Source organism: Arachis hypogaea, chromosome 7 (assembly GCF_003086295.3).
Source record: "Arachis hypogaea cultivar Tifrunner chromosome 7, arahy.Tifrunner.gnm2.J5K5, whole genome shotgun sequence".
NCBI classification, from domain to species: Eukaryota; Viridiplantae; Streptophyta; class Magnoliopsida; order Fabales; family Fabaceae; genus Arachis; species Arachis hypogaea.
Genome location: NC_092042.1, coordinates 52138908 through 52164469, shown reverse-complemented (window position 1 = coordinate 52164469; position 25562 = coordinate 52138908). Strand labels below are relative to the sequence as shown.

The window sequence follows — 25562 nt, the reverse complement described above, 5'->3', positions numbered from 1 at the left end:
GATTTGGGACATAGGAGATGGTTTAACGTGAAAGGATCCAAGAAAATTTGGATACCTAAGGTCACTTGAGCTTATTTTGTAGGTATGTCTAGCATCCAAGAGGAAGAAAAATATGTGGTACATGGACAGCGGATGCTCTAGGCATATGACCGAAAAGACAACTTTCTTCATAAAGCTTGATGAATATGATGGATGACTTGTTACTTTCGGTGATGATGGTAAAGGAAAGATAGTGGCCGTTGGAAAAGTTGGTAAAAGCTTCCCAAATGATGTTCTTCTTGTAAATGGTTTGAAACATAATTTACTTAGTGTAAGTCAATTGTGTGATTTAGGATTTGAAGTTATTTTTAGAAAGTTTGTGTGTTTAGTTGTTTGTGAAAAAACTGGGGATATTCTTTTTGATGCTAAAAGATGCAACAATGTGTATGGATTAACTCCTGAGGACTTGAAAGAACAAAATGTAACATGTTTTACATCTTTTGAATCTGAAAAATGGCTATAGCATAGAAAGTTGGGTCATGCTAGCATGTACCAAATTTCTAAGCTAGTAAAGAAAAATCTGGTTAGAAGAATTCCTAAAATCAAATTTGATAAGGATCTTACTTGTGATGCTTGTCAATTAGGCAAACAAGTTAAATCCTCTTTTAAACCAAAAGATGGAATTTCAATCAAAAGGCCATTGGAAATGTTACACATTGATCTTGTTGGTCCAACAAGAACTCAAAGTTTAGGAGGTAAACACTATGGTTTAGTGGTGGTAGATGATTACTCTAGATTTGGTTGGGTACTTTTTCTTGCTCACAAAAATGATGCTTTTCATGCTTTCTCAACCCTTTGCAAGAAAATTCAAAATGAAAAAGATTTAAAAGTGGCCCACCTAAGAAGTGATCATGGAAAAGAATTTGAAAACCAAGACTTTTGAAAAATTCTGTGATGACTTTGGAATTACTCATAATTTTTCATGCCCTAGAACACCCCAACAAAATGGGGTTGTTGAAAGAAGGAATAGAAGCCTTCAAGAAATGACTAGGGCTATGTTATGTGAGAATGAGGTTCCTAAATTTCTATGGGCTGAAGTTGTAAATACAACATGCTATATTTTGAATAGGACAATAATTAGAAAATGGTTGAAAAGAACTCCTTATGAGCTATGGAAAGGAACCCTTCTAAATCTTAAGTACTTTCATGTTTTTGGATGCAAATGTTTTGTGCTTAACAACAAAGAAAATCTTGGTAAGTTTGATCCAAAATCTTATGAAGGAATATTTGTTGGATACTCTACCACTAGCAAGGCCTATAGGATTTATCTCAAAGAACATAGAACTATAGAGGAATCCATACATGTCACTTTTTGTGATTCTAACTTAATTCCCAGTACCGTGATAGATAATGATTCAGATTGTGAAAAAACTAGAACAAGTAAAGAAAATCCCAAGTCTGCCCAAATTGAAGAATCTGCCAGTCCAGATTTGTCTCATCAGATTGAAGGAGACATTTCCATTTTGTCTCCTAAGCCAGCACGAGAAACTGAAACAGTGAAACCAACAGAAACTCATCAAAGCTCAACACCACAAAGGAAGCCTAGAGAATGGAAGTCTATGAGGGGTTATCCTCATGACTTCATCATTGGTGATCCCTCCCAAGGAGTGACAACAAGATCCTCAACCAAAAGACAATCCGAACCAAGCAACTTTGCACTCTTGTCACAAATGGAGCCCAACAATGTCAAAGAAGCTCTTGAAGATCCATCATGGGTCAAAGCCATGCAAAAGGAGCTTGCTCAATTCGACAAGAATGAGGTTTGGACACTTGTACCTCATTCGAATGGTAAGAAAGTTACGGGTACTAAGTGGGTATTTAAAAATAAACATGGTGAGGATGGACAAGTTGTTCATAACAAGGCTAGATTAGTGGCCCAAGGTTACGATCAAGAAGAGGGTATAGATTTTAATGAGTCTTTTGCTCGGGTAGCTAGAATGGAAGAAATTAGATTGCTTCTTGCCTATGCTGCCCATAAGGGTTTCAAAATGTTTCAAATAGATGTTAAATGTGCTTTTCTTAATGGCTTTATTGATAGAGAAGTGTATGTGGCACAACCCCCCGGTTTTGAACATAAAGATTTTCCAAATCATGTTTTCAAACGAACTAAGGCTCTTTATGGTCTTAGACAAGCTCCAAGAGCTTGGTATGAAAGGATTAGTGCCTTCTTATTGAAAATCAATTTCAAAGGGGTACCACGGACACAACTTTATTCATTAAAGCATCTAATGATTATATTCTTCTAGTTCAAGTTTATGTGGATGATATTGTGTTTGGATCGACCAATGAGTCCTTGTGTGAAGAGTTTGGAAAACTCATGACTAGTGAGTTTGAGATGAGTTTAATAGGAGAGCTAACTTTCTTTCTTGGCCTCCAAATTAAACAAACTCCTAGTGGTACTTTTATTCACCAAGGAACGTATGCAAAAGAGCTTATCAAAAAGTTTGGCCTAGAAAATTCTAAACCAATGGAAACACCAATGCATCCAAACACTAAACTTGAAAAAGATGATGATGGGAAAGATGTGGATAAAACACAGTATAGAGGAATGATTGGTTCACTAATGTATCTTACATCCTCTAGACCGGATATTGTTCAAAGTGTGAGTGTATGTTCAAGATTTCAATCTCACCCAAAAGAATCCTATCTTTCGGCTGTTAAGTGCATCATTAGATACATTAAGGGAACAAGTGATTATGGCTTGTGGTATCCAAAATCTGATGACTTTTGTGCAGTAGGGTTTTGTGATGCAAATTATGCGGGAGATAGAGTGGATAGAAGGAGCACCTCCGGCATGTGTTGCTTCCTTGGAAGCTCACTCAACATGTGGTCAAGCAAAAAACAAGCCACAGTAGCTCTATCCACAGCTGAAGCTGAATATATATCCGCATCTACATGTTGCTCACAATTAATTTGGTTAAAAACACAGTTGGAAGATTACAAATTAAAGATCAATAGTATACCATTATTTTGTGATAACATGAGTGCTATAAATATTTTAAAAAATCCTGTTTTGCACTCAAGAACAAAGCACATTGAGATCAAATATCATTTTATTAGAGAACATGTGCAAAAGGGTACTATTGATATTCAATTTGTAAAATCTGAAGATCAACTTGCTGACATTTTTACAAAACTCCTCTGTGAAGATAGATTCTGCTCATCAAGAAAACGTTTGGGAATGATTGAACTTGTTTCTATTGATAATTTGTGAAATTCTGATTCTACCCAGTTTTGTCTCATAGGAATGGACGAGATAAAAACAAGAATGATGGAAGGGATGTGATCAAGGAAGAAGCTGCGTAGATTTTAATTCTAGTGGGCCACACAAAATCTCCTTGACCCCACTCTGACCGTTTTGTTAGTTTTCCTCTATGAAGATCAAAATCTCTCTTTGTTGTCTTATCAAATCTTATTGGAAGTGGTTATTGTCAAATCAAATCTTTCTCTTCACCTAATCCCTTGATTCTAGGAAACCACCTTTCAATTTATTTCAAATAAAAGAGAAACCTCTTGGTTAATAACCGCGCCATAATGATCATTAACTTCCTCCACTATCTCTTTCCAATCAACATTTAATGCCCTCTAACTCCTCCACTCACCTCACCTTCGGCTATCACTTCATCTTCCATTCCCATTCTTTCCCTTCACCATGAAAAAGAAAACTGCACTTAGAAGAAGTGGCCGAACCCCCATTCCAAAAAGTCTACCTTTTTTATCACCTCAAACTCACACCCATATCCACCTTCATTCCACATCCTCTTCTACTCATACACCCTTCGAAAAAGACCGAAACTATGCGCCGGAAAGTCATTGCTCGGAAAACTTCAAGGAGAGGAAAGACAGGAAAGGACAAGCAACCGAGTGTTGAAGAAGATGAAGAGGAATCACACACCTCACCCTCTCCATCACCATACAAAAACTCCACTCCACATGCATCCAGAAAAAGCTCTCAGAAGACGATAAATTTTGTGTTACATGATACTAGAGAACCTGCAAATTTGGAATCACTAGAATTCAAGAACAAATTTCACAAAACCCACTCACATTTTGATCCCTCTCGGTTCTACTCTTGTGCCTTCTACGAATTTCACAAAGAGGTTTTGCTGAAACGTCATCTCTGCCCATCATACCTGGTGAATCTTGAAAATCTGGCCACCAAAGGAATTAACTTTTCTTCTCTGTTCGATGCCCTGAAGTGGACCCCATTGGTTCACATCCAGAAACTTGTTTACCCGGGGCTGGTCCGGGAATTCTATGCGAACATGCATTTGATAGATGGCTCAATTCATTCTTACGTCAAGCGTGTTTACATGACTCTCAATCCTCAAACCATAAGCGCTGCTCTTGGGTACGAGGATGAAGGACCAAAAGTTTACATGATTGATAAATGGGATGATCAGGTTGGAGTCGCACAGCAAACTGCCTTGCAACACATATGTGCAAATCTTTCTGGATTAGATGGATTAATCCCAACCCATCGAGCACTCGGTCCTGAGAACTCACTATTGCACCAGATCATCACTCATATCCTCACTCCACAAAGTGGTTCTCACCATAGGGTAATAGTTTCTGACTCCATTATTCTCTTTGCCCTTGTTACTTCTTCTCCAATTTCATTTGCTTATATTATGATACGTCATATGTGGGAAGCAGTTAAAAGTACTAAAAAGGCTAATCTTCCTTATGGAATGTTCCTCACATGTATCTTTGAGTATTTTAAGGTTGATTTATCTAATGAAGCTATTGAGAACAATGATTCAATGATTAAAGGAGGAGGAGTTTCGGGTAAGAAAAGTAAGCGCTCCATGCCCTCCGAGCCGTCACTCAACGATCTTGAAAGTCGTCCCCCTGAACCATCCAAAGTGACTGCATCCATCAGGGAAGTTATTAATGAATTCCTCAACATGTCAAAGTTAATGGTTCAATCCCACAAGGCTGCCCAGAAGTTAGCATATGAAAATGAAAAGGCCTGGAGGAAATGTCACGAAAGGGTGGGCTTCATGGTTCAAAGCTTTGAGGATGAGATGGGGACATAGGATAAAGAAGAAGATTCTGACTCAGAGTTCAGTCTTTCAGACGATTGATGACTGTTTCTTTGCTTTCATTTGATATTGGCATCTTTAGGCTCAATCTTATTTTGTAGAGACATGACTTGATACTCACTGCTCTATGACACTTTGACACACATTTCGCATTTTATTATGGATATTTTGTTGTGCTGCCAATACTTTTCTTTGCAGGTGTCCCTTGATGACAAAAGGGGGAGGAAAATGACTCCAAAATTGAAACTGAAAAACAGGGGATGAAACTCTTTTTGAGAGTTCATGATCACCTCTGTTGATGATTGATAATGCATGCTTATAATGCATTTGGCTCATGATGTTTGATAGTATATTTGGTTTATCCTGATTGTTGCCATTATTTGATGTGTGTTTACCTTGGTAAAATGTGTGTTTACTGTGTTTATAATACATTTGACTTACCTTGATAAAATGATCTATGTTGGATTTATTTTTGGCAGTTCCTTTAGGTCTTAATGATGAAAATTGATGTGTTTGGAAAGACTATATCATGATTGAAAAATATTTTTCTTACCAAGATTGCTCTGATTTATTGGAAAATATTTTTTAACCAATTTGAACAGCAAGTCTTTCTTCAAAAACAAATTTTGTTTGATTATGTTGTGTTTGAGCAGAAAATCAATTTATGATATCAAATGAGTTTTGATTATCAATTCAACTCTGCTCATAAATCAAGCATTTAACATCATGTAATGAATATGCTAAATAATATTGTTACTTGAAGCTTGATTAAAATGTTATAGGTTAGTGCTTCCCTTGGTAAAAATAGCACATATTAAGGGGGAGCCATGTGACAATTAGAAAGGGGGAGAAATTCAAAAAATTCAAAGGGAGTATTCTTTACTCAATCTTAAATTTCTTTCCATTTTAATTTTAATAATGTTTGTCATCAAGGGGGAGATTGATGAGTTTGGAAAACTCAGATTTATTTTGATGATGAACAAACATTATTGAAATGATTGATTGCAAAATTATTAATTATGATTTTCATATAATATGTGTTGATTAATAATTTTGCTATGCAGGTGTTTAATATTGGGCCGAAAATGAAATTCTGGTGCAAGCCCAATATGCTTATAAACTTTCAGCCTTGATGTTAAAATGATCATAGTGGCTGCAACAATGTGTTGTTAATTGGGCCAGCAATTGTGATACAAGCCCAAATTAAAAGTCTTGATACAAGACCAAAACTTGCTTGGTCCGAAATCAAAAGGAAATGAGCACAATGCACTTCTTTAACTAAAACCCATTCCTTTAAACATGTTACAAGCTTCCAACAGAATCCACTTTTAGTGGAATTCAAATTTTCACTAAAGTAAATTGAATACATGCATGGGAACTATGAGAGAGAAAGTGTGAATGACATGATTGATTGCATTGAAGATGCACGCTACTCAGTATAGAGGAAAAACAACTCATCACATTTAATTTATTCTATTTCATTTAATTGCTTTCCTTTCAAACTCCATCTTCTCTCTCATTTCTTTCTTTCCTTCGGTCAATATCTAGGAAGCCATGAAAGCTACTTTAAGCTACCAAAAGGAAAGAAAAGCACGTCTCAAGACCATCATGATGATGGCAAGAAAACATAATAAAATAAAAGTATGCTGTGGCTGAGATTGTCACCAAAAATGGTAAGATTTGGTGAGGTAATCTCGAGCTCTTCATACACAAAAAAAAGAAGGAGATTCGGCTAGCAAGAAGGAAATCCTTGGAGGCATGGCTTGTCTCTGATTCTGCTCAACCACCACAGGAAGTAGCTAGAGTGGCGAAGTGATGGAAGAGGCAGAGATTGGAGCAGATGAAGTCATCATCATCATGAAGCATCAAGGGCCAGAAATCCATCTTGGAGAGCAAGCCAAGGATGGAGAGCAAGGCACAGGATTCTCATAGCTACCTGAGCTTATAGATTTTCTTCTCCTTCAATGTATTCTATTTTGTATTTTTCTATTTAATTTTGTCATGTCTTGAGTCTCATGGAAAAAAGCAAACAGTAAGGTTTGTATGAAAAAGCCATGGTGCAGAAAAAGGCAGAGAGTGCAAAATTAAAAGAAAAAGCCATAGATGTCTTAGAGTTCTTTTGTACGTCTATGTTGTGTTTCATGATTCTGTGGAAATTCCCTTATAAGTTGGGTTAGCACTTTACAGTTTGTAATCAGGATGATTATAGTAAAATTCCATCATAGTTGTGATGGAGACTGGATGTAGGCTGCATTGCACTTAGCAGCTGAACCAGGATATATCTGGGTGTAATCTTCTTTCTCTACTACTCCATTTCTGTTTCTACTGCACAGGAGCTAAAACCAAAAATATCTTGTGCCAAGTGACGAGACAAAAATAAAAATTCTCGTGGCTAGGGACGAGACAAAAATAGAAAAGTCTCCTCAAAGACCAGAAAGCGTAATCAAGCAAAAAGGGGTCTAAGATTCAACCCCCCCTTCTCTTAGGTACTGAAACCATCATATGTCAATTGAATTATTTTTAAAAGTTTTTCATTGTGAATTACCATATTTTTTTGAAAAATAAAAAGAAAAATCTAGAGATCAAATTTTGTTTTGAATTTTTTTGTGCACCTTCTAAATATTTATTCAAATGTTGGCACAAAAATTTAAATCAAATAGATAAACCGTTTGCTGAATACAAAAAATTTTGTCACTTACAAAAATTATAATAATTATTAGTTATTTTTGTTGTATTTTCAAATCATTCAAAGGTTTTTTTGTCGATAACGTCTTTTAAAAACTTTTTTGTCAGCAGATAAATCTTTTGGGTACTAAATTAGTAGTTAACCTTTATAAATATCATTTAATTTGCTATTCTGATCATGAATAAGGCGATGATTCTCAAATTGGGCCATGCAGAACCAAGTCCAAGTGAGGATGTGTCAGCATCAATTCCTTTAGAGAAGTTAATTACAAATGATGAACACATGGCAGTGGATCTGATTGATTAGAGACCAAGAAAGAGCGTAAGAATGAGAGCTATTAATAAGAAGTTAGGAGGCTATGATTGATAGCGCATAGTGGTACCATTCCTCTCTAACAAATTTTGTTTCCTTTCCCTCAATTCCAGCTACTAATCTTCTTTCTCATTCTTTACTTTCTTTCTTCTTTCTGATCAGGTCCTTCAAACACTAACAAAACCAAATGACTGATGCTTGATTTTTCTTGTCAATTCCTTCTACTATACTCTTTCCTTATTTTTTGTTAATTTTTACTATTTCTGCTGCTATACTACTGTTACATTGGGTTAATTCCCTCTAATATTGCACCACTTCTTATTATACACATCAAATATATAAAATTCATCTTTTCACCCTCACATTTGGTGCTTTCATTTTATCATGGTTGTTGTTGATAACACATACATGAGGAGTTTGGAGGCAAACATTAAATGCTGGTTCAAGATGATTGAAAGAAGTAACCGATGAAAATCTCACTGAGCGTGCCAAAGCTAATAGGGTGACTAATCTAAAATTTGATGCAATCCAATCCTCTCTAAACCAACTGATTCAGGATCGATCTCGGAACAGATCTCCATCACAGGAGCAAACCCATGTTTTGAGCTCAGGACATAACCCATCGTCTCGTCTCCCACAATATCAGAGGGAGAATTTTGACTTACTGAAATTTGATGGCATGAACGTGTTAGGATAGATTTTCTCATTGGATCAGTACTTTGATTTTTTCAAAGTGACAGAGGAGGAAAGAATCGCAATCGCCACTATTCACTTGTCGGATACCGCCATTCCCTAGTTCTAGATGTCACACCATACATCCCAATTTTGCTCTTGGACGCAATTGAAGCGAGTTATTAAATTGGAATTCGAACCATCCTTATTTGAATCTCCACGAGAGCTATTATTCAAGCTGCAACAAACTACCTCAGTTAGTGACTATTATGCTGAATTTGTTGCATTAACTAATCGTACTAGCATTGATCTCCCTGATGCCTTGTGAGATTGTTTCATTAGTAGCTTGAGACAGGACGGGAGGAAGGTTAAAGCTCAGTGCCCCCATCCCTAATGAGGGCTCTAACCTTGGATCGCTTATATGAAGATAAGTTTACTTCGACACCTAGAACCCAGTATGACCCTTCAAATTACAAATCACCAGCGACCACCATGTCGCCCACTTATTCAGTACGCACCCCAAACCATAGCAATTTGCCTCTACCTCTACCAACGCCACAACAACGTCCTTTTCCTGCACTAACAAACCCCCAATTCGAAGATTAAGCCCAACAGAAATCCAAAGCAAACATGAGAAGGGATTGTGTTATTGGTGCGATGAAAAATTTTTAGCCTCTCATAAATGTTCCAATTACCAATTCACGTTGTTACAACTAGAAAGTGAGGATGATTTGGCTCTTGAAGGGGTTCAAGCTGGCAATCAACTAGTGGATGATGGTGATGACATAATGCCGCAGCTAGAATAACAAATGCTAGAGCATCATTTTTTATACAATGCCATGCTTGATACTAATGGTCTGGCAACACTTCACATGACAGCTTCAATTGGTAGCTTAGAAATGCAAGTGCTGTCACATGAAGGGAGCTCGTATAGCTTCATCCAACCATAAATTGCTAGGTTTATGAATCTCCCTTTGACAGTTGAAAGTTGAGTTCCTTCTCTGAATATGAATTTTCAGGGGGTGCAAAGTGACAATTCTGGATGTCTATTTATTGAATGTGGTTGGTAGGAATTTGGTTTTGGGCACTATATGCCTTAAGAAGATTTATATGCCCATATTATGGACTATGATGCTGGATTCATCAAATTCATACACGAGGGAAAATTTATTATCATTTTTGGATAACACAATCCTTTACCACTCCCAGCTCAATATAATCATATTCAGAAATTGGTGACTGCAAACTCTACTGCTGAAGCATTCCCACTGAAACTACAACCAACTGTCAAGGATGAGTTACTTGCCCTAAAGCTCCCAGAGAACTTACAATAAAAATTAGTAGTGTTGCTTTACACCTATGCATCCGTGTTCGCTTAGCCAACAGGTCTACCACCTCAACGTTCCCACGATCATAGCATCCTTTTGGTGCAAGGGGTTAACCTAGTGAAGCCAAGGTCGTACCGATATCATCATAGTCAGAAATCTCAAATAGATCCTATGGTCCAAGATATGTTATAGCAAGGTATCACCCAACCTAGTAAGAGTCAGTTTTCTTCCCCAATTCTTCTATTGAGAAGGATAGTTCATGGCACTTTTGCATTGATTATCACACTCTGAACGGTGCCACTATTATAAAAAGCTTTTTCAAACCCACGGTAGATGAGTTACTGAATGAATTGTTTGGTGCCATTGTGTTTTCTAAGCTTGATATGCATTTGAGTTATCACCAAATTCTAGTTCGACTTGAAAATCACTTCAAAATAGCCTTCAAACACGTCGAGGGCTCTATGAGTGGTTAATCATGCCGTTTGACTTAACTAATGTGCCTGCCACATTCCAAAGTCTCATGAACAATGTCTTTCAATCGTATTTAAGGAAGTTATTTTTGGTCTTCTTTGATGATATACTTATATATAGCCCCTCTTGGCATGAGCATCTTAGTCAGCTGGAAAAGGTATTAAAAGCTGCTGTAACAAGAGAGTCTATTTGCTAAACTTTCCTAGTGTCTTTTCGGGGTGGCGACGATAGATTATTTGGGCCACATGATTTTCCAAAAATGGTGTGCATATGGAGTCGAACAAAGTGTGTGTTGTGATGGAGTGGCCACAACCTTCTAATCTAGGAAGCTCTGGGGTTTTCTTAACATCACCGGTTAGGCACTTTATTAAAGGGTATGTGTCATTAGCAGTTTCCTTGACGAATTTGTTGAAGAAAGATGCTTTTGCTTCGAACGATTACGTCGCATCAAGCTTTGACCTTAAACTTGCCAATGAATCTCGACCAATTTTGGCCTTGCCTAACTTTGACTTACCATTCCAGTTAGAGATCGATGCTTCTAGTATGGGTATAGGGGTTGTGCTGTCCCAAGGCAACCAACCTATAGCTTTTTTTTTCTCCCAAAAATTTTTCTTCATTGATGTTGAGACAGTAAAATTATATTCACAAATTCTATGATATTACCAAGGTCGTGGCAAATTTAGACACTACTTAGTTGGTAAGAAGTTTATTATTCAAAAATTTCATAAGAGCCTCAAGTCTTTATCAGAGAAAGATTTGCATAATCGAGAACAATATTGTTGGTTGCATAAGCTTTTGGGCTATGATTTTGATATACAGTATGAAATAGATCTTGAGAATGTTCTGGGTGATGCACTTTCTTGTTGCTATTTGGCTATTTCATCTAGCCCAATATCAGATTGGTTGGACACATTGAAGAATGACATCGAGCTGGATGAGAACCTAAAGGCCATTCGTGTACAATGTAGCAATAATATGTTGGAGGATCCAAATTATAGCTGTAAGAATGGTATTTCACTGTGGCGTAATTGAGTTGTCATTCCAACCAAGAGTAGCCTTATCAAGTTAATTTTATAGGATTATCATGATAGTGATGTTGGCGGTCATGTTGCGCTTACTAAAATAGTGGAGCGAATATGTTCTTTCTTTTATTGGCCAAATATGCAATAGAATATTCGCCTTCATGTCCTTTCTTATTCCATTTGTCAAAAGGCAAAAGTGGAGACTAAGCTACCCGTTGGATTGTTATACCCATTACCAATTTTGTCTCAGGTGTAAGTTGATATTTGCATGGATATTTTATCATGGTGGTGATATATCGGTTGACCAAATTTTCCCACTTCATCCCCTTAAACATGACTTTGATAGCAAAATGGTTGGTGAAGCTTTTGTAAAGAATGTTGTGAAGCTTCATGGATTTCCACAATCAATTGTCTCTAACAGTGATAAGGTGTTTGTATATAAATTCTGGCAACAATTATTCAAACTCCCAGAAATAAGGTTGATGATGAGCTCCACATATCACCCTCAATCGGATAGTCAAAGTAAAACCTTGAACAAGTCTCTCGAAATGTATTTGAGATGTTATTATTTTGAGCATCTAAAGAAATGGTTAGAAATGCTTTCATAGGATGAATTTTGGTACAACATGTCATTTCATATCAGCATTTGGATGACTCCATCAAAACTTTGTATGGAAGAGAACCACCTACTGTGGTTCATTATGAATTTTTTCCTATTGATGAGCCATCATTGCAAAAGATGCTATTATAGCGGGATAAGCTCTTAGAAACCTTAAAACAGAACCTCATTCGAACTTAACAATTTATGAAAGCTTTCGCTGATAGATATCACTGACAAGTTGAATTGTACGAGGATGACCTGATTTTGGTGAAATTACAACCTTATTGGTAGCATTCGATTGCTTTAAGTATTAAACCACTCTTCCACCTTAGCTAATGACAATAATAAAGACGTCTCACGGTCCACAAATTCAGCCTAATAGAATACACAAATTCAATTATAATTTTAGTCTTTATTATCTTATCTTATCTTTATCCTTATCTTATCTTTATCCTTATCTTATCTTTATTTGCTTTTATCTTTTATAGTCCAATGCTCTATATATACTTAGTTTTACCTTCATAGTTTTACGATTTTCAATCAATCAACAATCAATAAAATTTTTTCATCTTTTCTTTTCTTTCATTATTCTTTCACAATTTTATTATCTTTGCGTACCCTTTATGTACTCTTTCCGTTTTATTATGGTATCAGAGCTCCTCTTGAGCTCTGCTGACATCCATGGATAAACCAACCAATTCAGATCTTAAACCCCTTCAACCTCCCCTCCCACTATGAATAATCAATCTCCCTACTCTGTCCTAGGTCAAGAAGAAAGGGCACACCAGCAACTTCATCCGGAGCCTCCTTTTGACCTTTCATCAGCCCAACACTTTTCTTTCATGGCATTTTCTTCCAATAAAGAATCTCGTCCTTCAAACCAACTTGAGCTTTTGTCAAGTCCAACTACTCATTATCTTTGTTCTTTCAATATTTTTTCTATTGTTAAAAATTTTTCAAATTGAGATTCAATCTTGAACACTTGGATCATTGATTCTGGTGCCACAGATCACATTGCATCAAATTTGTCTTGGTTTATTTCTTACACACAAATTTCTCCTATTATTGTTCATTTACCAAATAGTTCTTTTTGATGTTCTTTATTTACCTCCTTTCAACTTTAATATTATCTCCATCTCAAAAATTACTTCAGCACTCATATGTGAACTCACTTTTTCATCTTCTTCTTGCACTCTACAGAGCAACAATTTAGGGACTGTTGAATTGGGCAGAATGAGAGAGGGATTATATGTTTTTGAACCTAATTTCGGTAAAAATAGATCTACTACACATTCCATAAATTCCATCCAATCCCCACCCATTACACCTTTAAATATATGACATTTTCGTTTAGGACACCTTTCTAGACAAAGATTTAATCATTTACATAAATAATTTCCTTTTATCTCTATGCATCATGATCAGGCTTGTGACATTTGTCATCTTTCTAAGCAAAAGAAATTTTCATTTTTTTAAAGTTTTGATTTATTACATTTTGATATTTGGGGTCCGTTTCGACAAAATTCTATTCATAATCATAAATATTTTTTACTATTGTTGATGATTTTAGCCGCTTTATTGGGTTATTTTATTAAAATCAAAAGGAGAAGTGCAAAATCATGTAAAAAATTTTATTACTTTAGTTGAAACACAATTCAACTCTAAAGTCAAAACTATTCGTTCCGATAATAGACCAGAATTTATTTTACATGATTTTTATGCTTCAAAAAGCATTATTCATCAGCGTAGTTATGTTGAAACTCGTCAATAAAATGGAAAGGTAGAACGCAAACATAAAGATATTTTGAATATAGCTCGTGCTCTTATGTTTCAATATAATTTACCACCATCTTTTTGGTCTTATGCTGTTAAACATGCTGTTTATTTACTTAACAGAGTTCTATCATCCGCAATAGATTTTAAAACACCATTTGAGATTTTATTCAATCATCCACCAAATTATCATGACCTTAAAATTTTTGGATGCTTATATTTTGTTTCTATCCTAATGGCAAACAGATCAAAATTTGATCCAAGAGCCAAAAAGGCTGTGTTTATTAGCTTTCAACATGGTTTTAAATGATATATTGTTTATGTTTTAGGAGATAAAAGAATTGAGATTTCTAGAAACGTGATTTTTTATGAAATGATCTTGCTTTTAGTCATAAAAAATGTCCAATTCCATACACTCAACCCAACATTGCCAAACACGCCTTCTCAAAAATAAGATTCAGTTAGTCTTCCACTTGAACCCTCACCCATACACATTGACCCAACTCCATCTAATTCTTTATTTTCTCCAACAACCTCTTCCTTCTTCCTCATTGTTGTTTCCTAACCAAGTTGAACCCATGACACCAAATCTCTCTCAAGGCACACACCCTTCTATCCTTCTATACTAGACACCAGTCCACCATCACCTTCTCATCCTCTGTCACCTTCTTCACCACATGAGCAACCCCATCCTCGTCATTTCGACTGGCCTCACCGACCTCCAGCATATCTCTCTGATTACTTATGCAATTCCTCTCTCATCTCTACAAATCAATCTTCCTCAAAGTGCAAGTATCATTTATCTTCAGCCATGTCTTTTTCTTCTCTTTCATCCTCACATAAAAAGTTTCTTTTATCTCTACATTCTGACATTGAGACAAAATCTTTTAAGGACACCAATCAAGACTCTAATTGGCGTAGTGCTATAAAAGATGAGTTGGATGCTCTTGAGCTGAACAAAACTTGGCGTCTTATTGATTGCCCTGCAGGGGTTAAGCCAGTTGGCTGTAAATGAGTTTATCGCATCAAACGCAAGTCTGATGGTTTAGTTGATCGATATAAAGCACATCTTGTGGCTAAAGGGTTCACTCAAACTGAAGGTGTTGATTTCTTGGAAACTTTCTCCCCTGTTGTCAAGCCTGCCACCATCATGGGCCCATACATCAGTTGGATATCAATAATACTTTCTTATATGGGCTCTTTCTGAGGATGTTTATATGACTCTGCCACTCAGATCTACATCTCCCTCAACCGAATCAATACTGTAAGCTACTAAAATCACTGTATGGTTTACGACAATCTAGTCGTATGTGGTATGACAAACTTTCTCATCTTTTTCTATCTCATGGATATCAGCAGACCTCATCTGATTATATTTTATTTGTTAAATTCACTGGTGCTCAAATTTCTATCCTTCTAGTCTATGTTGACGATATTGTTTTCACTGGTAATTCCATTTCTGAACTTGCTGCCACTAAGTCTATTTTGCACCAACACTTTCAAATTAAAGACTTGGGCCCATTAAAATATTTTTTGGGTATTGAAGTTGCTCAATTAGTGAAGGAAATTTGCTTATCTCAAAGAAAATATTGTCTTGATCTTTTGGAGGATTCTGGTTTATTAGGTGCTAAACCTGTCTCTGTTCCAATAGATAGTACCACTAGACTATATCAAGACAAAAGTTCCCTGCTATCTGACCCTTTTGTATATCGCCGTTTGGTTGGCCATCTTATCTATCTCACCACTACTCGACCGGACATCATGTATGCCACTCAACAATTAAGTCAATTTATGACATCTCCTACTAAATCTCATCTTCAAACTGCCAAGCATGTGTTATGATATCTGAAAACTAGTCCCGGCAAAAGACTTTTTTTTCAAGAGAATCAGAAATTCAGCTTCTCAACTTCAGTGACTCTGATTGGGTCGGATGTCTTGACACTCGGCGATCGTTAACAGGTTATTGTTTCTTCTTATGCAGTTCTATAGTCTCTTGGAAGACCAAGAAACAAACCACCGTTGCCCGCTCATCCACGGAAGCAGAATATTATGCACTTGCCAACACAACTTGTGAACTTCAATGGATACTAAATGTGTTACAGTTTTTACGCATCTCTCCTATCCGTCTACCAGTTTTATATTGTGATAATTAGAGTGCTCTTCATATTGCTGCTAACCTGGTTTTTCATGAATGGACCAAATATTTAGACGTTATTGTCACTTGGTTCGACAAAAAGCTCAAGTTGGAGTGATGAAACTTCTCCCAATTCCCTCCTTTGGGCAACTAGCTGACATATTTACCAAGCCTTGTCCTCTTAACCCTTCCATCTTAATCTGAATAAGCTTGGTGTTCTTGACATCTTTCGTCCTCCAGCTTGCGGGGGGCGTATTAAACCACTCTTCCATCTTAGCCCATGACAACAATAAAGACGTCTCACGGCCCACAAATTTAGCCCAACATAATACACAATTCAATTATAATTTTAGTCTTTATTATTTTATCTTATCTTATCGTTATCTTATCTTTATCTTTATCTTATCTTTATTTGCTTTTATCTTTCATAGGCCAATGCTCTATATATACTTAGTTTTACCTTCATAGTTTACAATTTTCAATCAATCAACAATCAATAAAATTTCTTCATCTTTTCTTTTCTTTCATTATTCTCTCACAATTTTATTATCTTTGCCTACTCTTTATATTTCTGTTTTATTATTAAGGAAGAACCAAAAGCTTAGCATGCATTATTTTGGTCCATTTATGATAAAGTAGAAAATCAGTCCAGTAGCTTACAAACTGGAGTTGTCTACGAATGCCAAAATTCATTATGCATTCCATATTTCTACTTTAAAAAAGTATAGGGCGACAACATCACTCGTTACTTACCATTGTCACTGTGTACTACTACAATGAGACCAATTTTATACCCTCATAAGGTGCTGAATCAACATTCAATTACTCAAGATGGCAAAGAAGTTAAGGAGATCTTAGTATTACAGGGAGGGGGAGAAGGAAAGCCAATGCAGTTAAATCTACTTGGGAGTTGGCTAAATAGTCTGGCGGTATATTATCACTCTTCAACATTAAAAATAAGGTTGTTCTTAATGGGGAGGATGATGTTACGTGCATGAATGAGGTGGTAATTCCCAAATTGGGCCATGCACAGCCAAAGCCAAGTAAGGACGTGTCCGCAATAATTAATTTAAAGGAGTTGGTTATAAAGGATGGACATGTCACATATAACAACGGATCCAATTGATTATTGACCAAGAAGGGGCTTAAGAAGAGAGCTACTAATAGGCGATTAGGATGCTATGATTGGTAGCACATACAGTGGTACAATTTCTCTCTAATAAATTTTGTTTCCCTTCCCTAATTTTCATCTATTAATTTTCTTTCTCATTCTTTGTTTTTGTTTCTTCTTTCTGATCAGGTCCTTCAAGCACTAATAAGACAAATGACTGATACTTAATTTCTCTTCTGGTTAATTTTTTCTACTATATTCTTTTTTTATTTTTTATTAATTTTTACTATTTCTGCTACTACACTATTGTTATCTTGGATTAATTTTCTCTGATATTATATCACTTTCTATTATATACATCAATATATATAATATTTAACATTTTATCTTCACACATTTCTATATGTTTTTTTTATTAAACTTCAACCATAATTATATTAAAAAGTTTTTCACAAAAAAATTATTTAACTGAATTATAATTTAAAATTGACGGTCACCACCAACATTTTTGTAACAATATAAGAAAAGTTTTATGTCAAGATTTTAATAGTAAAAATTTAATTTATTGATATTGAAGTTCTCATTTTTTACATGTACTTTGGTTATTTAAACTTATTTTCTCACATACCACATAAAAATATTCTAATTTTATTTTTGTTATTTTTAAGGAGTATTCTTTGAGTAATTTAGCTAGCTAAGCTAATGTTTTAAATAAGATAAATTCTACCAATTTTTTCTAATTTTAAAGGGTAACATACCCTTTGTTACATGTCATAATATTAGTGATTGAATTAAATTGGTTTGTCATAATTAAATTTAACTTTTTATTTAATCTAAGTTTTGATAACCCAATTAACTAACTATGGTATAATTCTTTTTACAATTTATAAAAATTATTAAAAAAATTTATTTTGTAATTTATTTTTTCTCAAACCACATATTTATTAATCATTCTCAACAAAAAATTCTCAAAAGATAAAATAAAAAAATATAAAAAAATTATTTATTAATCATTTTGTAATTTTTTTTTCAAATCACATATTCATTAATCATTTTCAATAAAAAAATCTCAAAAAATATAAATAAATAAAAAATTCAAAAGACATAAAAAAAAATTCTCGTAATGTTATCACTTGATAATAATTCAATCTTACTTTCTTCATATTATTAAAAAAATTATTTTTCGTATGATGACAATTTAAAAAAAAGTGATTAATTAAATTCCGAATTGTTGAGAGTAAGAGAAAAAAAGAAAAAGAGAAAAAGAACTATGCAATCTTCACTAAATTTAAAATTCAAATTTAATTGAAAGAAATTAAGGGGATTTATTTAAAAAAAATGTTATTATCTCAAAAATTTCTATAATTTTACGTACTTGTATATATTTTAATTTATTTATTCAGTAAGTTCATTCAACATGTATAATTTTAATTGAACTGTAGCTAAAAATAAATTTTATTATAATAAAATTTTTTTTAATAAGTATCAAATATATTATATACGAAGAGATTTTTTTAAAAAATAAGGAAGTAAGAGAGAATTATTAAGATATAATGTTTTGGACATTTTTAATGTCTCAAACTTTTTCTATTTGTTTTTTTATCTTTTGAGATTTTTTTGTTGAAAATAATTAATAGATATGTGGTTTGAGAAAAATTAAATTACAAAATAAGATTTTTTTAATAATTTTTATAAATTACAAAAAGAATTATATTATTGTTAATTAGTTGAATTATCAAAATTTAAATCAAATAAAAAGTTAAATTTAACTATAATTAATTAATCTAATTCAATCACTAATATTGTGATATATAATAAAAAATAAATTATTTTTTAAAATTGGATGAGTTTTGTAGAATTTACCCATAAATAATAGTACAACTTTCTGTTCCTAGGTAAAAATTTTAATGATAAGATTTTAGTAGCTAGAAGTCAGCTTTTAATAATTCTTAAACAAGTCCTTGTCCCCTCTTCCTCGTGATTCCTTTCGTTAATAATTTATTTAATCTGCACTCAATACATTATTTCTAGTATTTAGTGAATCATGAATCATCATTTTATCACAAAGTCTAGAGAGCCAATATTTTTATTAAAATTTAATTAATATTTAATTAATAAAAAAAATAAATAATTATATATTATTAAATATAATCTTATATTATTAAAAATATTAATAATAACTAATTAATAATTATAAATCATAAAACCTGTTCACCTGCACACTCCTTTTTTATAATCAACGGGCAAACCCCCATAATTCATAAAGTATTACGAACCTAACAATAAATTGACTTAGTATTTTATTTTGGTTCACAATCATGTACACTAGAGTGCCACTATAAGTTTCCTAAAAACAATTATGTTTTAAAATATAACTGTCCACTTCTAATATCAAGATATATTAATTTTTCAACAAAACTATTAATTTTAGTGTGTGTTGTTTTCTCCTTTAGGAGTAGTTTTGATTACTCGCTCTCATACACATTAAAATATTATTATTAATGTTACCATTCCTTTCTTTACAAAAATAACTATTCTAAATAAAATTTCACATATAGAAAGTAAAATCTGATTTCGATAATGTTTAATCTTATATAAATAAACAAAACTATTTTTAAATAAATAAACACATATATTATTATATCTATCATTATAATTAAATTAAATTAAAATTAAAGTTCCTATCATAATATTAATTAGAAACATATAATACTGATTGAATTCCACTTTCTCAAAAATTTATATAACATACACTCTTAGAAAATAATAATATATACTTTAACTTAACACAAATTAAACAAGATATAATATGGGATACACAAATACACTAATTTTAATGTTTGTAACACATGGAAATATAAAATATATTAAAATATAAATTAATATTTAGAATTTTTAATGTCTTTTATTAAATAAAGTATCTAAATTAATTTTTTTATTTTAATAAATAATAGTATATATTATTTTAAAACTTATTTTAAAAGTATAAATTAAAAATAAAATTAGAGATGCCGAGATGTAATTTTATTTAGATATATCTAAACATAGAAGATATGTGTGACGTGACAGTGACAAACGACCGAATGTTAAACAAATATTATATCTAAAATTAATTAATTTAGCAAATTGTGTGTTTCATAGATTTTAATTAGAGAAAGTATTGGAACTAATATTAATTGTGTATAATAAATTAAAAAAATAAAATTAAAATTAAAAATTAGATTATTAATTAATTATTTAATTTTAAATTTAAAAATTTAAAAATTAAGATTAGTATTTAAATCCATTCACACTATATACAGTCATTTCTAATCCAAAATTCACTGTCGTCTTCTCCAGTTCTCACCTCGTGTTACTAAATTTTTCGTAGGCCATACTGAGACCACCGCATCCTTTCACTGCCCGATGCGCCTTGCCCTCCAACGCTCAACTTAACGTTGCTGTTGCTGTTTTCGTGCCTCTCTTTCAAACCGGCTTCGCATTCTCCCATTTTTTCAAACCTCTTCTCAACGATGATACCACCATGCTCTTCTTCTAGCCAAGCATAATTAGCTTCTTTCATGATTTGAACCATATGCTTCACAACAGTGTCGCTTTTGTCATGACTAGTCCTTCAAAATTATGTCACCACAATAATAGTTTCTTCTATTTATTCATCTTCTTCTTCTATTTTAATGGTCAATTTAGGACATTTTAGTAGGTATGCGGATGGTTATTTTATATTTATGTAGATGATTATTTTGATTGATTGAGTTTAGTTATATAATTAAAATATGTTAGATGTTCAATTCATTAGATATTCGGATGATTATTTTTATCCTTAAGTGGATGGTTATTTTTATTAAGGGTGAGTGGCGTGTGGCAAGCCAAGTAGCCACAGTAAAATGGAATGATTATTGATGAAGGTGGAGTGGTCGCCAGTTGAAAAAGAAGAAAGTATTGGAGAATTTTAGATGATTATTTTTTTGAAATAACTAACTGAATTTTTTAAAAATTTGAAATTTGAAATTGGTGAATTTGAAATTTGACGTAAAATAACTGAATAGAAATTTTTAAATTTATTATTTCGTGGATAATTTTTATTTTTAATTCATATCGGATCAAATAAACAGTTCATTATATATATTGTACAAATACTCTATTTGCTCTTTAGCGAGACTCAATTAATTAATTTTAAGGCGTACCTGATAATTGGTCTTGTACAAAGAGACAGCTGCTGCATGAGAAAGGATGAAGTGGTGTGCAACGATGTAAGGTTCAGTGGCTGAGTTTCCAGCACTGCAATTTCCAACGTAGTTAGAGCATCTTCCTGGTGCAAATGTTCCACCATTGTAGCCATTCACGCTGAATGACAATGGTTCGTTCAATGTCACCCAATGCTTCACTCGGTCACCAAATGTCTTGAAGCAGAATTCAGCGTAGTTTCCGAAATCCACCCTGATTAATAATATTATTCATTGTCAGGTTAAAGTTAATGCCTGTGCAATACAAAAATCTCTATTTAGTATTTAACACATCTTTTTTATATATTTTTTACATTAAGCATATAAATATGTGTATTTTTCGTGTTTAAAGGATTGTGTATTTAAGTATAAACGTGAGTATCTGAATTTTTATGTGTTAATAAAAAAATTATATATTTTAAAAAACAACTCTGTGTATTTGAAATTGTGCAATTTTTTTTAAAAAAAAACAGCATATTTTTGTGTATATTTATGTTTAAAATGTTTATGTATTTATAATAACATTTATATGTTGAATTTTATTGGTAGATACTGAATACTTTTCCATCGTATATGTAGTATTACTCAAATTAAATTAAAACAAGTATAAAAAAAATAATTTTTAGTTAGTTAATATTAGTTTATTTTTTTAATTCTAAAAATTTTTATTTTTTAAAAATTTAAAATTTAAAATTTAGAAATTAAAAACTAAAAATTTATATTTTAGAATCTAAAATATAAAATAAATAAAAAAATTAAAAAAAGTAAAAAAATATTCATTAAAAAAATTGACTTCCTCTCATTACTCATATATGGCCATTTGATTGAATTAGCTTACACTATTTGAGAACCAAGAAATCCTCCGTACTCATCTTCAAGAGCTTGTGGTAGGTCCCAATGAAAGAGAGTAACAAATGGAATTAAGCCTGCCCCAAAGAAGAATTAGCATAAGAGAACTACTACTGATTGATGAACTGTAATGATATAACATTTTTTTTAAATATTTAAAGAATTTTCTATAATGAATTAAATAAAAGTTAGATAATTTTAAATTGTAATGATAATCCGTTCTTTCCTTTGGAATATCATTTAAAAACAAAACATTCATAAAAAACTAATTATGTATAGATAGATTTATCCTTAAAAAGATAATTTTATTTGGTATCTCCAAGAAAAAATAATTTAGAGGTTAAATATATTCAAAAGGTTGATTTTTTTTTTTGAAATTTCTGTATGTAGATTTATATGCAAACTAAATCTTTGAGTATCATACATTTTTTTAAGCCGATAAAGTATTGTTTTAGTTCATTTAGTTTAGATTAAATTTAATTTCAGTTTCTAATATTTAAAGTGTCTTATTTTTATCTCAAATACTTTATTTTGTCTTATTTAAATCTTTTGGTTAAATTTTTCAAAACACAAAACTACCATTCTTGTCTATCTCACCCTTACATATAGTTACATGGCTGTTTTCATACTAATCACCATTAGCATTATCATATAATAAAAAATAAACGCGTGTATCTGTTAGGTCTAGCTAAAATGATTAATTATGTCTAATGATGGAAGAATTAATTAGTGAAGTAGTCAGAGGATGACCATTTGAGAGGATCTCATCAATGAGATCATTGTAGAATTTAACTCCCAAGGCATTGACTTTTCCTTTGCCCTCTGCAAGAAATCACTTTCCCCATTATGTCACATGAAAGGAATGCCAACAATAATATTAAGAGAAAGTATAAAGAGTCAATGGTTTAAACGTACAATGTGTACAATGGAGGTTTAAGAAGTATTAGAGATATGACCATTAGTGTTACATTATCCTGTTAGGTTATGCTTTTGGGATGAGTGGTTTTAGATATGGTATTAGAGTTCTAGATCTAAAAGGTCAAGAGTTCAATCCTTGGTGAACCCCAAAATCAGTTTAAATTTTTATTGAGATGTTTATTATCCTTGGTATCCGGATGGTTATTCTGGATAGTATGGTGATGTTCATTTTATTCATAGACCAAAAATTTAGCCCATTATACACATTGTATACTTAGGCCATTGGTTTCCTAGCACTACCCTAATATTAATAGTTTAATTTCCACTTATTGGATAATCTTACCTGGAAATATTCTTGGCCATGAGATGGAGAACCTTATGGAATCCAAGCCAATTTCTTTAGCAAATTTAATGTCACTCTGTTAAATTAAGTAACTGGCTTAGTCCTTTAATTAACTCAATGGATATTTAATTTTTCCTTAAGAGAATTATATATCATTATATGGTGTTTGATAACCAAGTTAGTGAAATTTGTTAGTAAGTATACCTTGTAACGATGATAAAAATCGTCAGCTACATCACCATTGCTATGATCCGCAATCTTTTCTGCACATATAAAAAGGAGGAAGAAAAAAGAAAAGAAAGAAAGAAATACTGAAATTAAGATATCTACCTCACATAAATGTAATTACACATACATCTATATATATGATTGATGTTAATTTAAAGGATGGTTTGTAACTGTAACGATTGCAGTTGTAATAATAGTGTTGCAACAATTACTATACTGCAATGTATTGGGTCATGTTTGTAGTGTAATGCTAGTTTATATAATCTAAATCACATTAGAACACATCAACGGGCCACAACAAGTATGTGAGAAAACATAAGACCACAAGTCCACAACCATTGCAATAGACACAGTTTTTTTTTTCTTTTTGCTTTTGTCATTATATCTCCTAGCAGTGTGACATCTATTGCAGACTGGAATTCCATTTATAGATGTATTGCTAGCCTATAAATGACTATATGCATAAGACAGAATTTGAACTCCGACATTTTCTTAAGCGAACAATAAACTAATTAATCACTACCAATCCAAGTATATTATTAGACACAAAGTTGAGTTGTAATTAAAATAAATAATAAATAAATTGAACCGCAATGGCCACTATATCCATTATTATTATCACAATATGATTTAAAACCCTTTACAATATTATTGGTTCTAGTTTAAATGAATCAACTGATGAGAGATCGAAGACTTAGAAAGAACAACCTGGATTTTGTTTCGTGAATGTATCCCATATGCTTGCTCCCCTTCCATCCATATTTGCTGCTCCTTCTGACTAAATAATTAATATAACATAACGCAATTGGATAATGTGTTGTCGCAACAATTAATAAATGCTAAATAAGATAAGTTATCACTGGTTTTGGTTAATTTTTTTTGGTTACTAAACATTTTCTAATATACATATATATATGATTTGAAATTCTGATAGCAGCTTATAGTGTTCATAAGTCTAGTTCTTTCTACTAAATCCAGCTAAAAATTAAAATAATAAAAAATAAAAATGTAAATCTTTAGCTTATTAAGAGCTATTGTTTTTAACCTAGCGGTAATTATTGATGCGGTTACAATTTTTACTGTTATTCATCTGTATAGGCATCAATGAATCACAACATATAGTGATATTGTAATTGCAATTTACAGTAGTTTCTTAAGACAATTTGAAACCATTGATATCCGATGTGGTCAGTAAATTAAAAATTAGAAGAAAAATAAAGGAGCTTTAAGTAATTTAAGTGTTTGATATAAATGTGATGGATGATATTGGAACCTGATAAGCAGCAGAACCTGCACCAAATACAAAATCAACAGGGAAAAGACTTCTATTGAAAGATGCGGTGTAGTGACTTGGTGGTGCAGTTGGAGAAGGTACACTTTGAGAGCCATTAGCTAAAAGAAGCGTAGCTACGGAGAGGAGGGAAATGAAGTAAGAACATTTAACTCTCATGATTATTTTGCTTTTGTGTGATATCTAAAACTTTGATTTCATGCCTACATATTTAAAAGCTCGAGGTTGGAAGTATGTGTTACCAACAACAATACCCATACCCATAGGCTCACTACAAAGAATCATAGTACGCATAACAATAATTATTTTAATTTAACGGTAAACTTTTTTTATCTTTATTGTTTTTCAAAATTTTTTAAATGATCTCAAACGTTTAATATAATTTGATTTTATCCATAAAATTTAAAATAAATTTTAATTTTGTCTATATCATTTAAATATATTAAATTACTAATGATCATACCCTGTCCCAAAACATAAAAGTCCGGCCCAATAAAGATAAAAGACCCACCTAAG

At 32.6% G+C, this 25562-nt stretch overlaps 1 protein-coding gene across 1 annotated transcript in view; it reads right to left on the bottom strand.

The window, feature by feature from the left end:
- The window catches only part of LOC112703052 (vicianin hydrolase), a 40114-nt gene extending 14804 nt beyond the window's left edge, over positions 1-25310 (bottom strand). The window contains exons 1-7 of the mRNA XM_025754359.3: positions 25029-25310; positions 24464-24533; positions 23732-23790; positions 23528-23603; positions 23017-23088; positions 22256-22343; positions 21379-21631 (exon numbers count right to left, since the gene is read on the bottom strand). Coding sequence (XP_025610144.1) covers positions 21379-21631; positions 22256-22343; positions 23017-23088; positions 23528-23603; positions 23732-23790; positions 24464-24533; positions 25029-25205 — 795 coding nt within the window. The 5' untranslated portion in view covers positions 25206-25310. The remainder of the gene's footprint in view (positions 1-21378; positions 21632-22255; positions 22344-23016; positions 23089-23527; positions 23604-23731; positions 23791-24463; positions 24534-25028) is intronic.
- Positions 25311-25562: the final 252 nt, after the last annotated feature.